This window comes from Epinephelus moara, chromosome 15 (assembly GCF_006386435.1).
Source record: "Epinephelus moara isolate mb chromosome 15, YSFRI_EMoa_1.0, whole genome shotgun sequence".
Taxonomy (NCBI): domain Eukaryota; kingdom Metazoa; phylum Chordata; class Actinopteri; order Perciformes; family Serranidae; genus Epinephelus; species Epinephelus moara.
In genome coordinates, this window is record NC_065520.1 from 9,303,634 (window position 1) to 9,320,727 (window position 17,094).

General features: G+C 40.5%; 1 protein-coding gene across 1 annotated transcript in view; it reads left to right on the plus strand.

Annotated features, from left to right (window-relative positions):
* Positions 1-14,457, plus strand: part of nalf1a (NALCN channel auxiliary factor 1a) — a 38,860-nt gene extending 24,403 nt beyond the window's left edge. The window contains exons 2-3 of the mRNA XM_050063694.1: positions 6,786-6,957; positions 10,001-14,457. Of these exons, the coding sequence (XP_049919651.1) occupies positions 6,786-6,957; positions 10,001-10,299 (471 nt within the window). The 3' untranslated portion in view covers positions 10,300-14,457. The remainder of the gene's footprint in view (positions 1-6,785; positions 6,958-10,000) is intronic.
* The last annotated feature ends 2,637 nt before the right edge of the window (positions 14,458-17,094 follow it).

Below are 17,094 nucleotides of genomic sequence, written 5' to 3' on the forward strand. Positions count from 1 at the left end.
TGAACTGAAATTAAAATTCATGTTTGCTACAAAATCAGATATAGCCTATCCTTGACATTTGTTTTGGCTTGTGTAGGCCTAGTTATTTGGTTAAATTTGTACTTACCAAAAAGAAGAAATCTAAATTGTGCTTTTTTAGCAGTGATAGTGCAGCCATAATAGTGTTCTCCGAGGTACATGAATTTGAGTGCAATATAGTGTTGGGTGGCACGGTGGTGCAGTGGTTAGCATTGTCACCTCACAGCAAGAACGGAGTCCTTCTGTGCAGTTTGCATGTGTGTCAGCATGGGTTTTCTCCGGGTATTCCTCTAAATTGCCCGTAGGTGTGAATGTGAGCGTGAATGGTTGTCTGTCTTTATGTGTTAGCCCTGTGATAGTCGGGAGCGTATCTATGTTTCCCGGGTTCTATGTTCCCTACTTAACCCTGCTAAAAAGGTTCTATGTTCCCCACTTACACAGAAAAGGTTCTATGTTTCCCGGGTTCTATGTTCCTCGCTCAACCAAGCGGGAAACATAGAACCCTTTTTGGTTGAGCGGGGAACATAGAACCCGGGAAACATAGAACCTTTTTGGGTGGTAAGCGAGGAACATACAACTCGGGAAATATAGAACCCGGGAAACATAGGGATGACCCCTGATAGTCTGGCGACCTGTCCAGGGTGTACCCTGCCTCTCGCCCAATGTTAGCTGGCGTTGTGTTGTTCATCCTTAGCTGAAGAAGCTGCTGCTTTGTCCCATCTGCGATTCAAACACTCCCGACATTACTTAGTGACTGTGTCACTTGTCATTTGTCATCACCACATCTGGAACCATGAAAGGAAGACAGCTAACACTGGCTATAGCATTATAGCTTCTATAATATGTAACAAACACAGTGCTGAGTGTGTGGGAGCTGCAGATGACTCAGGAGGTGTTAAGATAACATGAATAAAAAGTACTGTCCAATGGGAAGAAATGCTAACTAGCTTCCACATGGCTAACTAGCTTCCATTTTCCTAATGGGAGCAATAGTAGCTTCCACTTAAGCTAGGCTAACAAGCATCCACTTTATAAATTGAAGTATTAGCAGCTTTAGCTAGGCTAACTAACTTACACTTTATAAATTGAAGTATAAGCAGCTTTCTGTCAAGCTAGGCTAACTAGCTTCCACTTTATAAATTGAAGTATTAGCAGCTTTCAGTCAAGCTAGGCAAACTAGCTTTCACATTATAAATTGAAGTATTAGCAGCTTTCTGTCAAGCTAGGCTAACTAGCTTCCACTTTACAAGTTGAAGAAGTAGCAACTTTCAGTCAAGCTAGGCTAACTAGCTCTCACTTTCCGCTTGAAACTTAAATGCTATTTCCCCAAATATGTCCAAAAATATTTTTATCTGTTGTTATCCTAAAGCTGCTGTATCACTATAGTATATTTCCTTACACACAAAGTGAGGAGAATTCAAATTTAGTCTGACTTACTTTATTGTATCTAAGACCACCTGATGCCTTTTCTCTAATATTGGGTGGACTCTGGAGGAAAGTCTGAGGTTTCTGGTCATGTTTCTGGCCAAGGTTTGAAGTTAATTAACAAAATGTAAAAGAAAAAGTAATATGTACTGCAAACCAAGAGTCATTTAGCTGAAGTTCTGAACAGTATGTTCTGGCTGTAAGAGAGCTGCCTGCATACAGAAAAGAAGCAGCCTATGACTTGCTCTACAGTCTGCCTCTTATATAATAGTAATAATCACTGTGGTGAAATTCAGATGCCAGTGCTGCTGACACTTATCTGCCAAAGCGTCAGCGTTTGAATCTTAATTTTTAAATGTTATTTTTAGGCTTCAAAAGATTTGCATGTAAGCACTGGCAGAAAGTGTCTTGTTGGCGTATTTTATATCTCTGCATTAATGTAAATTTCAAAACATCAGCATCACATTGATTTCATCTTTGAAATCTATGATTTGAAGCGTTGGCAGATGTAACACCTAAAGGGGGATGAAGCGCTGTGTGTACAAATGGCCAGGCTGGGGCTGAAATCAGCTGCAGGCATTAAGCCTCGGTGGAAATGGTCGGCAGCTTGGTGTCTTTCCTGTCTGTGTCTCTGGGCTTCAGTACATTGTTTGAAGCAGACTAAGCTGCATGGCGACAGAGGCTTTTTGAGTGCCAGGTTCCCATTCACACTGATCACACATTAGACTGATCAAATCAGACTCCAGGCCTGCTTCCTGACTAACTCAATTTGCTCTCATACGCTTCCCTTTTCACGCTGAGCACACGCACGCACACATTTACACACACACACACACACACACACACACAGACCTGGTTGCACGCTTAAACATGTGCACATGAACAGAAAACCAACAGAGAGTGGGGCAGTACCCATTGAGCTCTAATGAAAAGCAGAAAAAGCCGTTACCTTGGCAACTGCCAGCATACATCTTCAGGAGGACCCAGATTTCCTGTCTGACTGCGATCGTATTGTTTTGGTTCTCTTTTGATAGCCGCAGCATCCCTAGACAGATTATCTCACGGCTGGCAAGAATTTATGCTAAATCATCGCGAATTAAACAACACCCATTTGTGCAGACAGGAAGTCGCCACACTGAAAATCCCCAGCCGAGGATTTATTGCCTCCGACTTCCACAGAATACCCTGAACTCTTAAAACACAAATGTAATCAATGATCTGAGTGATTTTATCTTGGCCTTGAGCCAGGTCCTCCTCTACGCGTTCAGCCATAGAGCCCCACTACGATGAGTTCACTGTTGCCAGAAGCAGGGAAACATGGGAATTAAACTATCGATGTGATTTATTCAAATTACCCTGTAACATACAAAGGATGGTTTGAATGAACATGTTTATTAAGACAGAATATCTGCAGGAAAACATTTTTTACCCTCACCAGGAGCATAACCTGGGTCCAAATGGAGACAGATCTCCCATCTAGGTACTAAAATCAGAGTGTTGACCTTTTTTTGAAGGATGAGTATATTTCCTGGAAAACAGTTAGGAGGATTTAACCCCTACGGTTCAGTTTATTCCACACTGATACTGTATCAACATGAAGTCATACGTGTCTGGAATATATTTGCTGTTGCAAAGCATCTAGGTCCACGGTGTTCTCATCATTATCATTCTCATCACCATCACCATAATCAGATTATTATAATTATTATAATTGCCTGTGCAGTGTTTGTTATCTTTGTATGTCGGTCTAAACAGGACACAAATCAGACCCCCAATGTGATTTCAGCATCTGAAAATGCAGGGGAGATGTGAGGCATGAGATATACATTTTAAGCTTTGTGCAGGTCCTGGGTGTAATTTAACCAAACATCCATGACACTTTAAAACTACAATGACAGTTAACTATCCCACCTCCGAGCCATAGATGTTCCTCTGTGGTTAAATAACACAGGGGGTAATTAACTATGTGCAGCGTGTTCTCTGCTGTGACATCTCTCCTTGGGTTTAGTGTTTGTGATGATGTTTCTGTAGGTGGCTGTCACTGCACATGCTAAATGCTAAACAGGGAATGTAAAACTAACAAAGTAAAAGTTCACTTGATTGTGAAACATAGCGTGTGAGACATAGCGTGTGAGCACCGCGACAAAGAGTGTATCTCTATGATAATTTAAAGGTCCTAAAAATATTTTGTCAAACGTCTAAGCTATGAACAATGGGGTCCCGCATTTACAGTACAGAATATTTTTTGACAAAGTTTGAGCAGTTTTGGTCGTTTCACATGAGCGACGTGTGTCAGTCCTTTCTTTTCTCACGTGGTTTAAAGTGGGTGGGGTTTAGCAGGAAAAATGTGATGTCATGTATATGGGGCACCAATCAGACTGAACATTTGAATTCCTATCTGATGACAGTGGATCATTTGATCAAACCGGATGAGGCAGTTTTTGAGTATTCAACTCTTTGATTGTTTTTGATACAGCTGAGAATATTTAATTCATAAAGAAATATAGCCACATTTTCAAACAAGATCATATTTCTTGCAAAACAATGCTTTTGTATGTGTAAATCTGTCTGAATGCTGAACATTTTATTATTCTCCCACCTGGTAATTACATGATTGCCACTAATGGTTTGTTTTGTCTGTGATTCACGACTTGGAAGCGGCTGTTGTAACCCCTTTGCTTGAATGTGTCAGGTAGTCAAATGACTCTCTTAACACCCTTCATCACTTAACAGCGCCACATTTCCCCTATTATATAATGGGCAGACCCTTCCCTTGCTTGCTCACTGATTTCTGCAAGACAATGGGTGACATACTGTGTTGCCATCCTATTACAGGAGACACAGTCGGCCGATAGGATGACGTAAGCCGTTGGAGTTGCTGATGTTGACAATACAGTAACCTTGTGTGGGTTGCACATGGTGCGGCACTGCTTTGCTTTGCACATGACTTTCCACTGGTTGATTACACAGAATGGTGTGTGTTCACTCGCTGGAAACCTTGACAACATCTATATACTGCTATTGCTATTTGCTACTGAGACAGGACATGTGACATTAACAGATAGCCATTATCTGCGTGAATGCTGACATATAGGTAACCACGAACCTTAATACAGCAATGCAAAGGTGTGATTTGAGTTTGATCAGTTGGCATAAATTGTATGTAGCATTATAGTGGGAAATGATGGATAATTTTTGTACATAAAGATAAATTAGTTACATTATTGATGACTTTTTAGCCATGCTAACAATGTAGCTCTATCAAATGTGGTTAATTAGCGCTGAACTAAAACGCTTAGTGCTAATAAGCTAAAACGCTTAGTGCTAATAAGCTAAAACTCTTAGTGCTAATGTGCTGTAATGCTTATTACTGATGAGCTAAAATGTTTAGTACTGATTAGCTAAAATGTTTAGTACTGATTAGCTAAAATGTTTAAAGCTAATTAGCCAGATATGTTAATTAGCAGCCCCTGTCTGTACTTTGTGGTTGCCAATTAGCCAACGTTTACATGCTAACATGCTATATTAGCATGTTTGTTTTGTTTCTGTGAGCATGTTAGCCCCACTGTTAATACGTACAGCCTCACAGAGCTCCTAGCATGGCTGTAGACTCGTTTAACCATTGTAGATCAATGTAATTTTATTATACAGGCTCGCCACTACTAATGCAGGTGCATTTTTAATAATTTAGTCCCATTTTTTATGAACATATATTAGGCTAAAGGCTATGTATTACTGTTTTTATTGTGGGGTATATGTTCATTTACTTTCCAGTGAAGTTTTCTGTTTGAAATTAATATTAACAGCAACTATAAACAGTTACTTTTACTACTTTTGAAAAGTTGAATCCTCAACTGTACAATGCCCTACTAATATTTTTAAAATTATTATTAAAAATGGAGGGGATCCTTATTAAACATGTTTGTTTATGTCGTGTGTATGATAAAAAAAACAATCTATACTGTGACTATTTAACTCTCAAATGTTGCTATCAGTATTGACCTAAAAAAAAAATCCAGATTTAATCAGGCTATGTTTAGTAAAGACACCCAGTGAACTAAAAGGGGTCATGTATTCTGATGTATTCTGCTGGCACATGAAGTGTTTTTGTCAGACCCAGAGTTTGTTGGTTTTTCTTTGCTTTTAACCCTTTGTATAAACTTTATTTAAGCTCACGCTGTACATGTACAAGCAAAGCAGGCCTTGTAGCGTATAGGCTCACATGTAGGCTGTTTGTCGCACACAGTTTCGACGACCTTTCATCCCACCAGGTTGGTAGAGCTTTTTGCAGCATGAGTTGGTTCTAAACAAATCCGATAACACTCTCTGCACGATGGATTTTCTGTGCTTTTTGCTGTAATTTCCCTTCTCTGGTGTTAATCCCAGTAAAAAGCACATGACGAGATAGCTAAAAATGAGAATGAATCCAGACTGTGGTTTGCCCTTGGTTCATTTTGTTTTGCTAAGCTTTCCAAGCCTGAGGCTTTGGCTATTACATGTCACCATCTGTCTCCTTATGCACATACGTCTGTGCATTTTGTATTACATTCTGCCTCCCAGTGAACTACGGCAAATATGACTCGGGAGGAGACAAAAACTTGATTTCATGACGTTATTTGATGCCACCTGATCTTGAATTGCGTTGCTATACCTGGACAAACATAGCAAAGAAAATTAAAGAAGGCTTTTTTGGGCAACAGCAATATAGGAAACAATTTTAAGTCATTTTTCAAGCAAAATTACAAGGACTTAGAGCTTTTCTTTGTCTTATATGACAGTAAATTAAACATATTTGGGTTTTAAACTGTTGGTCACACAAAACAAGACATTTGAAGATATCACCTTGGCCTCTGGGAAATGGAGATGGGCATTTTCTGCTCTTATTCTGACATTTTTGTAGACCGAACATTCATTGATTAATTGAGAAAATAATCAGCAGATTAACTGTTAGTTCCTTTAATATACATCTACTACCTGCTGGAGCAACCCCTCATAATCCATAAATAAGCAAATCATTACACTGTATTTGGCATGGTTTACTTTCTGTTAGCTAATGTTCTGCAGTAAGATTGATTCAATATCCCAGAGGCTCTGCTAGGCTAATATATCCTGAGCTTTCATTAATGCATGGAGTGCTGGGTGTCTATTTTTGAAAAGTGTTTGTGTCTGATGCTCTGTGGTTTAAATATACAGGTAATTACTTTCCAGCACAAGGTGGTGCAAATCTACCATTAACAGAGGGAGGCCTGAGACCCAGCAGCGCCAAACAACTTCCACCAGTCCTCAAGCGGATCATGATCCAGCATCTATTAATGTCATCCTCTCTTCTTCTTTCTCCTCAGACAGCCTATAAGCCCTGGCTGTGTGCTCAGTATTTCCCCACCACCCAGCAGTCCTGTCAGAGGAAGGTACCGTGCCACCAGTACTGCCTGGAGGTCCAGCAGAGCTGTCCGTTCATCCTGCCCGATAACGACGACCTGATCCACGGCGGCAGCCCCAGCTTCATCTGCACAGGTTAATACCCACTCGCTGTCCAGTGTTACTTCCTGTTTACAACAGCAGCAGATTAGTGCGGACATGTTTGCATGTGTGGGTGAGTGTGTGGCCTTGCATTCTCCACTGCCTCGGAGAAAACCTCATTTAATTTATGTCAGTGAATAGGATGCACAGTATTAATTCATGCACAGTGTGTATCTCCATATTTATTGGATGGTATTCCTCCAGGAAAACAGGTGAGGGGTGTTTCTGAAGGCTTTCTGATGACATCTAGTGGCGCGTTTGAGCACAGCTGAGCTCAGACAAGGACATTTTAACAATGCATTGATGAATTTAATTTGGCCTGTCTCTCAATATTTACTGCAGTTTATACAGTAGTAATCACCAAGGACCAGACGCTGGCTGCGGGCCAACAAACAAGTTATCTGGAATCTGAGCATCATAACAGCATCATCAACACAGACACACTGGTGTTTGCTCTTCTCTTATTCTGGCCAGTGAGACATCCTCTGCCCAGGCTGAGCTGGAAATTATGTTAGGTCAACAACTTTCTATGAGCTAAGAGACTGTAGAAAAATTATTAGTGGGGATGGTGCTGTATTCTGCAATAGCGTAGCTGGAATATTCATTCTTTAATGTTTGCTAAAAATGTTCCACCTCTAATGTACCTGTTGCTTGCTTCTGTGGAAGTTATTATGCCACTAATAGATTAGAGCAGGGGTCTTCAATGTTCTCCAGGCGAAGGACCCCTTAGCTGAAAGAGAGACAGAGCAGGGACCCCCTGTTGAGTTTCACATTAAACTGAGCCTACAACAACATGTAGGGTGGCCATGTATAAACATACCCTTTTATGGTGCATACAATACTAAACTATTGAAATAATAATTATTGGCAGATTCATACAAAATGATCTATTGTTGCTCACAAGAATGCCCGTACACTTTAAATAATAATACATATAATTGGCCAATATGTTTCAATAGTACATAACTGCTTGCTATTTCACCTTGCTGTTATGTACATTAGCTAGCTCGCATGACTGCACAAGGTTTCATGGGTATCATAAGTGTTCTGTACTGTAAATTAAATGCTTTTTAAAAAATGAATAGGCCAATTTATTTTTGTTAATAATATGTTAGATTCATGTCACTGTGTATTTCCAGACATATTTTCATTTTTTGGGGAAAAAGAACTTTATTTGAAAGCTAAATTAAATTACAAATCAATAATTTGGCAGGCTTCTGGCGCTCCAGATCCAAATGTTCTCTCAAAAGCCTCAAATCTGATACCTGTGTGTCATTTCCCCTCAGTCTCTCTGACTGGAGCAGCAAATCAATAGAGCAAAAGTTCTGTTCTCTCTATTAGAAATGCTGTTTACGCCAAATTCATTCCCTACCTGTTATGTAACTTGAATTCAATAACATCATACAATTTCTGCCACTTTTTAGGTAGATGGCCTTGTCTACATATTTTTGAAAACAGATATTTTTTCCCTCCGTTTTAAAATCTTCATTTTACAAAGTATCTCTGTCCACACTAGAGCACAAAACCACCCAAAGCGCACGTACAGTAAAGTGTACAGGCTAACAGCTACTGGAGATCTCATTGATTCCCTTTCAATTTAAGACTGAGCTCACTCAAACACACGAGTGATGCTCTAAATATGGAAAACTTTTCCCTCCATTTTTCGTCGACAGGAATCACACTCTGAAAATTGTCTATCTGCTGGTTCACTTTCTGGCAGACACTGAGGTGGAGCAAAAACATTGGGTGCAAAAGATGCCTCCCTTTGACCATGAATTGGTGCAGCAATACCAAATTCAGGAATAAAGTATACATGAGACCAAACAGTGCTAAATAAACGTTGGCAAACCGGTACTTTGTCATTGTTGTTGTTTCTAGCATATGCTCATCACAAAAATGCATGCTCAAATTGAGGAGATGATGTAACTGATTAGCAAATGCTCTGTTTTACACGTCCACACAGAGGCACAGTAACCAGAGTTTTAAAAAATCTGCACTTCAGAAGGCGTATTAAAATATCACTCTTTCAGTGACCTAAAACATGCGGATGAGTTTGTAAAATGATCTGTAAACCTGTAGACAGGGCTGTAGTCATTCTCAACATCTGTTGTGTTTCAGAATGATGAAGACAGTTGGAGAACAATTAGATGCAAAATAAGCTGTAGGCTCTACGGGATATTTTTTTCTTGGTAAATATCATGTTTTTCCCAGAAGATGTACAGATTTTTAGGCATAGTATCTCAAATGGATTGGAAGAAAAATGCGTACAGCTGTTGTAAATGGGAGGCTGAGCCCCGTATGTTTACAACACGTGGCTCCGCCCCGTCTCACAGGTGAGACACAACCCTCAGGGAAGCCAGAGAGATGCTATTTGGTCCATCCTTTTGATAACCTTTAATGTTTTTAATTTAGAAGTAAGCATTTTTCATATCAGATTAGCCAGTCCTACGTCTGCTCTCATCACCCCTCCACCCCCTGTGCTTCAGTGAGTAAGAACTAAGTGAAGTTTGCCCTCAGCAGTCTAGTTTCCCCTGTGCAGGTGAGAGGAGTGACAGCTCCTTTAACACTCTGGCAAGTTAAGACTTCCAGAGTCATCAACTGATGCAGTGGTGCGTCACCCTCGGTGTGGTCGTGGACTTTAATTTGAGTTCAGCTGAGGGTCACTGTGTCTGCTCCTCCGCATCGTGATCGGAGCTGCAAACTGATGTCTCGTGTGCTCGAACTGTTTACAGAGCTGAAAGATGTCCAAAAGGAAGTTGATGAGAAAAGCATAGCTGCACTGTAATTAAACTGTTTAATACAAAAGAGATTGTTGGTATTAACAGATGCTGTTTTTAACTGAACTAGAGCAGTTTTCAGGCTTTATTCAGACGCCCTACTTCCATTTACTCCTAACATTTCTCCTGAAGACAGGCTGTAGCAGACCTGTACTGTATCCAGCTGACATTGGCCTTTAACTGAACCTTAATTAAACAAATCATATATAATATTCATATAAATAGTCATATAAATTTTTCTACTGCCATCTCTTTCTCAGGGCTCTTGGGAGATCACCTATCAGACAATGAGGCGGAGTGCTGTGACGTCCGATGGGACTCCAAAATGGACAACCCTTCAGGCGGGACACTTAAAAGGACTGCTTCTTCCTGCCAGCCCGAGGGGGCCTCGGTCACCTCCGCTGCCACCCCAAGACTGTGCAGCGGGCGACTGAAGATCTGCCTGCTGGCCCTCGTCCTCCTACACACTGTCATCATCATTTCAGCCTCCCATAATTCGACGTTGGTGGGCGTGGCTGCCATTTTCTCGCCAGAGGAGAGTGCTTCTAATGAGGAGTGAACCTTGGGGGTCGAATCTGGTGCTCGCTCGAGAGGATTATGGCTTTTACAATGTCATGGCTGCCAGGGACACATCTGGCAAGACATGCTGGAGATGCCTCTACAATCTGCCGCTGATGAACCATCAACCACAGGAAGTGGGAGGGTTTTAACTGGAGCTAAGGGTGCTGGGATTGGACATCGACCGAACCGAGATGTTTGAGAACCACCCCCCTAAAGAACTGACCTCTTGCCACTTGAAACCTGCTCATTTGTTTCTATTCCATCCAAATGTTTTCTAGCATATTGTCCCTCCTCTCCTCCCCTCCCTTCCTCCCCTCCCTCCCCTCCCTTCCTGGCGTTTTCAGTGTGTATGGATGGCACGTCAGGGGAAAAATGGACATTGATGAAGTGTGCGCTCTCACTCATCATTACCTTTAGATTTTTGCTGCATTTCTTTCAGGTGCCAGAATGTTTTGACATATCAACTGTGTTCCACTTCCTCTTCTCCATCACCTTAGAGGCATCTTCTTACTACCTTGTATGTGATGTTGCTCGAGGGCCTGTCAGGACCAGCTCATCCATCATTCATGTGGGTCTTGTTTCTCTGAAAACAAAATGTATGTGATTCTTCTATATTCTAATGTTCAGCTTGTATTTTGTCCCACTAGACCTTTTTCTCAACCCCTTACGACGGTACATGCCTACACGTTTTAGGACCTTAAGTGCTCTGAGACTGGCTCGCTTTCTCTGCTAACTTGTTGGGCCATTGAGCAAGTTAGGAGTGACCAAGTGGGAAAGGTAGTGACGGTTCAGCTGATGATTACAGGAGTTAACGCTGAGCCTCGTCACTAAACAGTGCTCCTGGACGGGAAAGTGGTGTTCTCTGGTTTCTAAAGTGTTCAGTTTACCTCAGACGGTAGTGTCGGTGTTGCGGACACAGAAAGTATTTAGAGTAGTCGTACATGAGACTGCAGGGACAACCCAGGGACACTAGAGGACAGTTGCATGATGCCAAAACACCAGGGGCCTCATTTATCAACTGCGCGTACGCTCGTTTCTTCACACAGAATCCAACTTAGCAGTTTCTTTTTGTGCTTCTCTGTTTTTATTTTGAAATCTTTCAGAGGAGAGTAACATTAACATCACAGTAAAACAAAACTTAGACCGTCTTTAGTTTCAGTTTTGTTATGAGAGGGGTTGAAATCAAATCCGAAAGATGTGATTGGATCACTCAAAAGTGGACTTAACTTAGCAAATACAGGGCAATACAGAGCATAGGAGCTACCAGACTGTTGACCTCCACCTATGCCACCATCACCCACATTGTTAGATCAGGAGGAGGCTAAGTGTTTGAATAATTTAGGCTTCAACCACATTCTTTAGTAATGGCTGGAAAACTTTCCCAGCTGGTTAAAGTAGTGTTTATGAGCCATGATCAAATTTCACACTTGCTGTGACATCTGACAACAGGAAGTGAAAAGCATGTAAGTGATAACTATATTTTGAATTCAGCTGCATTAAAAAATAGTACTCACAGAGAGCAGGAGGGGCTGAACGAGATTGTCTCCCTCCAGTGGCATCCCCAGAAATTTTTCATAGGGGCAGCCAGATTGGGCCACGGAAATCTTGGGGTGGCACCAAAACCAAAAGCCATAACTGAATTTTAGGAATTCGATATACTCTGGTTTCTGATTTTACAGTTAATATTACTAATTATCTGATGTGCATAGACTTATACCAGCACAGTTAATATTTTGAGTTCCACAACAATCCTATTTTGATGTCTTATGTATCTATACATGTCAGGTGATTCATTGTTCTTCAGATAGGCTGGTTGTCCTTTTCTTTAAAAAGACAAATATACAGCTTTAAATTGAAGGGACCATTGATTGCAAGGAACCTTTACCTCTACAGAGGAGTCCTCTTAAGTACAGGGGAGACTCATTGGTACCCACAGAACCCATTTTCCTTCAGATATCGTAAAGCAAAAGTTCCACAGACCCAAATTTGGAGCAAATTTGGAGTATTTAGCCCCCTTCCTGACAAGCTATGCCAACATGGTTGGTACCAACCTACTTTCGGTTGTCCAGTTTGACAAGATACTGGTACCTTAGAGCTAGCTTAAAAAATGAGAACACCATAGCCTCTTAAAGACAGTAATGTTGGCTGAGTTGGGGCCAGCAATTGTATCAAGGAGGTTATGGCCCTACCTGACCCCACATTGGGGGGTGCCACTGTCTCCCTCCCTCCTTCTCTCTCTCTGTCTCTCTCTCTCTCTCTCTCTCTCTCACTCCACAAGAAACATCTATAAATGCACAGTAGGGAGCAGATTTTATTTTGTATAATGAAGTTCTTAAATATCTGCAGGGAAAAACAATCAGCGATTGTCTCTTCAGTTGTCAAGTCAGTAGGAAAAAGCCTTGACGCAATAGTTCCAAGACAACAAATGAATCGTGAAAATAGTGGTAACATCGTAGAACACAGTGTAACATAAAATAAGACCAGCTGAAATGCAGGAGCACAGACTCATGTCCACAGATGTGTTGCCCTCTTTCTCCTTTCTCTTCTTTATAGACAGTTCCTACGCACAGAACGAGAACTTGCCCTACGCTTGCTTTGATAAATGAGGCCCCGGATCTTTGAGTGCCTCTCTGCTGCGTACGCCCAGTGAGGCAGATACTGGCAATGGAGCAATATAGAAAAAAAAAGAAGAAAAAATTAAAAACAGCCGGTGTTAGTGTCCTACTTTGTGGCATCTTCACACTACTGTCGCCTCGGCTTTTCTGTATCGTAGAGTAGGTGCAAGTGACCAGCCAGCCAATCAATCAATCAATCAATCAGTCCGTCGACTCTTAAATACCCTTAGACGAGCTGATCAACCGCTATCTCTCACAGACTAGCAAAGGGCTGTGTTAGTGTCAGCGTGCGAGGAGTGTGAGGAGTTTTCAAGGGCTGATCCATCCAATTTTTCGTTTTTCTTTCTTTCTTTTTTTTTTTTGCATGGCTGCTGCCGGTTAAGTGCACATTGACACGAGGACAGGTCACGCAGGGATTAAGAATACTTTAAACTCCCCCTTTTGAGCTAGGAATGCAGTGAGATCGGGCGGGAAAAAGAGATTACTCCAAAATAAAATCTGATACCATGAGCAACTAGTGATATACCAAAAATTCAAATCTCTTTAACGAAGCAGCTTTCTGTCCTCCATCCTGGTTGCCTCAAATGATCCGAGTTTCACCTCCAAATTGTTGGCTGTGAAAACATGGTATAAGTCCCTCCCCTTCCCCATTAACAGCTTGACCTTACCTCGCCTCACATCACACGCCGACCATCGGTTTGCTCTTCACACACACATCAGAGTGGGATGTCACGTGGGAGTCTACACTCGCCTCTGGATTTTCATCGACTTTAGCCCCTGACCCCAGTTTACTCTCTGATCCCTTTTTGCTTGATATTCTCCTGTGACGTGTTGTTTCGTTTGTTTGTTTTCCTTGACAAACTGTGACGACGAGAACTACATTCCCTTGAAGACAGCAGCGGATGTAATAGGCCCACACTTTGTGCTCCGTCCCTTTCAATCTCTAGCTGTTCACGATCTGAGTCCTGTGGATCTATGCAGATGAACCCCACCCCAAAACTGACCCCCACCTACCCTCCCTGACCACCACCACCACCAACCCCCCTTGTCCTTTCTGTTGTAAATATGTCCTGAGGATGTGGGATCCCAAAATGGCCGCCCTCCCGTCCCCACCTTCCCAGCCCTCCCCTGCCCACTCCCCCACTGTTGGAATCTCACTGTGTTTTCTGTTCGCCTCCTTGGTTTTTGTCTGTTTTTTGAGATTTTTGCCGCATTTTTCTGTTGTCTAAAGCAGTGGTGTGAGTTGATGAGTAGGACTAAGTTGGATGTTAAAAAGACGAGATGAAGAGGTCTTGAGAAAAATATACAAAAAAATGAAGCTTGACTTGAGAAAGGGTTCAAATATAGAGAAAAAATTATGATAAAGTTGTCATATTGTCATACTAGAGATGCTTTAGTTTGCTAATTTACTTTCTTTTTTTTCTACAAAAGACTTGGATGAAATTATTTATAAAATGCGTCCCACGAGTCATGATCTTTTTTGGACGTGAAACAAATACATTTATTAACATTTTGTTCAAAAGAAAATAAATATAAATTATGTTAAACATTACTGGTGTTTGTGCTTTTTTCACTGTCTTTGACACTGATAATAAAACCCTGAAGTGTTCAATGTTAGATACATTTAAAAAAGACAAAATGAAATAATCACATGAATAAACTGTGTATAATATATAATTATTATTTCTTTTTTTTTTTTTAAATATGATTTTAATTAAATTATATATATTTTAATTTTTAGTTTGCTTTTATTTCATAATGGAATTTTCCCCAATGACACTAATATAATTATGTCACTTTTAATGACAGTGGTGATGTCACTGCCCACTTACCTCTCAACCAATCACATGCTCCCTGCCTCTGGAAAGCTAGCAAGCTCAGCAAATGCCACCAAAATTAGCCAGTTAGGGACTGTTCATTACTTATGAGAGGGGAGAGGTGCAAAAATGTCAAAGCACTGGGGAGGGACTTGTGTTTTTTATTTTGGCTCGGCGGGGGCAAGGCATACAACTTTAAATGGCAGCATTTTGTATTAATTTTACTGTCGATTTTTCAAGAAAACATGCCTTCCAAAAAGAAGGAAGCATGTTTTCTTCAAACCGTTTAAAAAATTGCACCATTTATCACAGTCGGAAACTGTAAAAACAGAAATTATCGTAAGATTTTCAAATTTCCGACAGTCTTTGAACACATTATGTGGGACGAAGGCTTCCATGAAAGACTAAAACACAACCAAATCTAATTTAAAATTTTGATATTTCATCAAACAGATACTTTATTCTTCTGATACTTTAACAGTTTGCACTCATTAACCAGGATTTCCTCTTCAGCTTTGAACTTCCTGACATCAAAGGGTAGGTTTTTAAAATCTACCAACACCCCAGCCATCCCACTCCTCTGATAAGTAAAGAACAGTCCCTTAGCTCTTAGAGCTGCAATAATGTCAGTAGTGCTGGTTCAACCAACTAGCTGCTGCTGTGAATAAACAGATACAGTCACACAGGCTGGGGGCATTTGGAAAGGATAACAGCACTGTCATGAAGAGCAACATCATGAAATGGGAAGAAAATAGCATTAAATAAAAGTATTACTGGGAAAATGTCTTTATAAAATGCAGACTTTTTTTTTTAAAGGGCATTTTTAAGTTGTAAAAACTCTTATGAAAAAAAGAATGAATAATTACATTTCATAACAATGAGATTTAGTTTAAATTTTAATTTCTTAAATTATTTCACGACTTATTCATATATTTTAAGCAATGTACTTATGTTATCATGCATGTTTTTCTTAATATTAAACACTTCTGAAACTCATCTGACCTGCAGTCATATACAGTATAATCCAGTTTCCCATATTCACCAGCAGAGGGCAGAATAGCCTCATATTCCACAGTTCAGACCACTATGAATGTCCTAATGGAACAGATGATATGAATAGCTCCTCAGTCTGACATTTTATTTTTCTCATTTTTAAATATAAAACATCATTTTAATGGGGCAAAAGACAAGTCAAAATTATATTTGTAGATATCTGGAATTGCATTGTTACTTGTGATAATGCCAATTGTGGGTATCCATAATGACATTTTTACAAGTCAAAATGTATTTTGGATATTAAAAATTTAATTATGGATGTCTGAAACGTGTTTTTCATTTTGGATATCTGAATTCTGATGACTGAAATGACATAAATATCTAAAACTGAAAGCCCAATACACATGAATGGCAAACGTGACGTCATTTGTCCTAGGAAGAATGACGTTATGGATATTTAAAATGTTTCTTTTGACTAGGAATAATTAAATTACAGAGCATTTGAACCCGTGCACATGCTTGGGCGCGCGCTTTATCAGGTGAACGAGAATGATATAATCAACGGTACACATGTGACGTCACCCGTCGATTTGTGGCCTGCCGTTTTAAACCCTGAAGTTCGGAATTTCGGCCGCCGCCATTTTGGTTTCTTGGGCCGCAGCGGTTGGCCCCTGAGAAGACGTGTGAAACTTGTTGGAGGAACTGCATTTGACACACGAAATTAGCATACTTAGTTAGCAGTGGATTTAACAGTACAGTTATTCACAACTTGGACTATTTTAATGACAAGCAGCTTTGGTTTTGTTGGTGGTGGACCCTTACAGACCAAAGGAAGATGGACAGGTATTCGGACCTTCCCGCTGCTTCAAAGGTAAGTTAACATTAACGGCAGCTAGCACTTTGTTTTTTTTTTCATGTCTTCTGTTTTACATGTCGGTGTCCCATATCACTGAATGAAATATGCTATGGCGCTCATGGTATCCCTAAATTACCCATATTGACACAAGTTTTAACATTTAGGGTATAGTCACACTGGAGCCAGTGCTAGCGAGTTAGCTTCCTAGTTAGCTTGCTAGCTTATGAATGAATGTTGGCTAGCTTGTTAATTAATACTGTGAATTATGATTATTGGTGCATTTTCAATTTTCTTAAATGTCTTGCCTGTGTCCCCACTCACTGTCAGCCTGGCAGCATCTCTCATGTGGGGTTGTTTGTATTTTTCATGGCTTATATCATACAGTTGGCCTTTTTGAACACATAAAATTGCGATACCCAAGTGTATTCATATTTACTTATCCCCCTAAAATGCAGTAGCTGACAGAAATGTGTTTGTACCTCTTATATGAACTGACAAAAGATAAACAG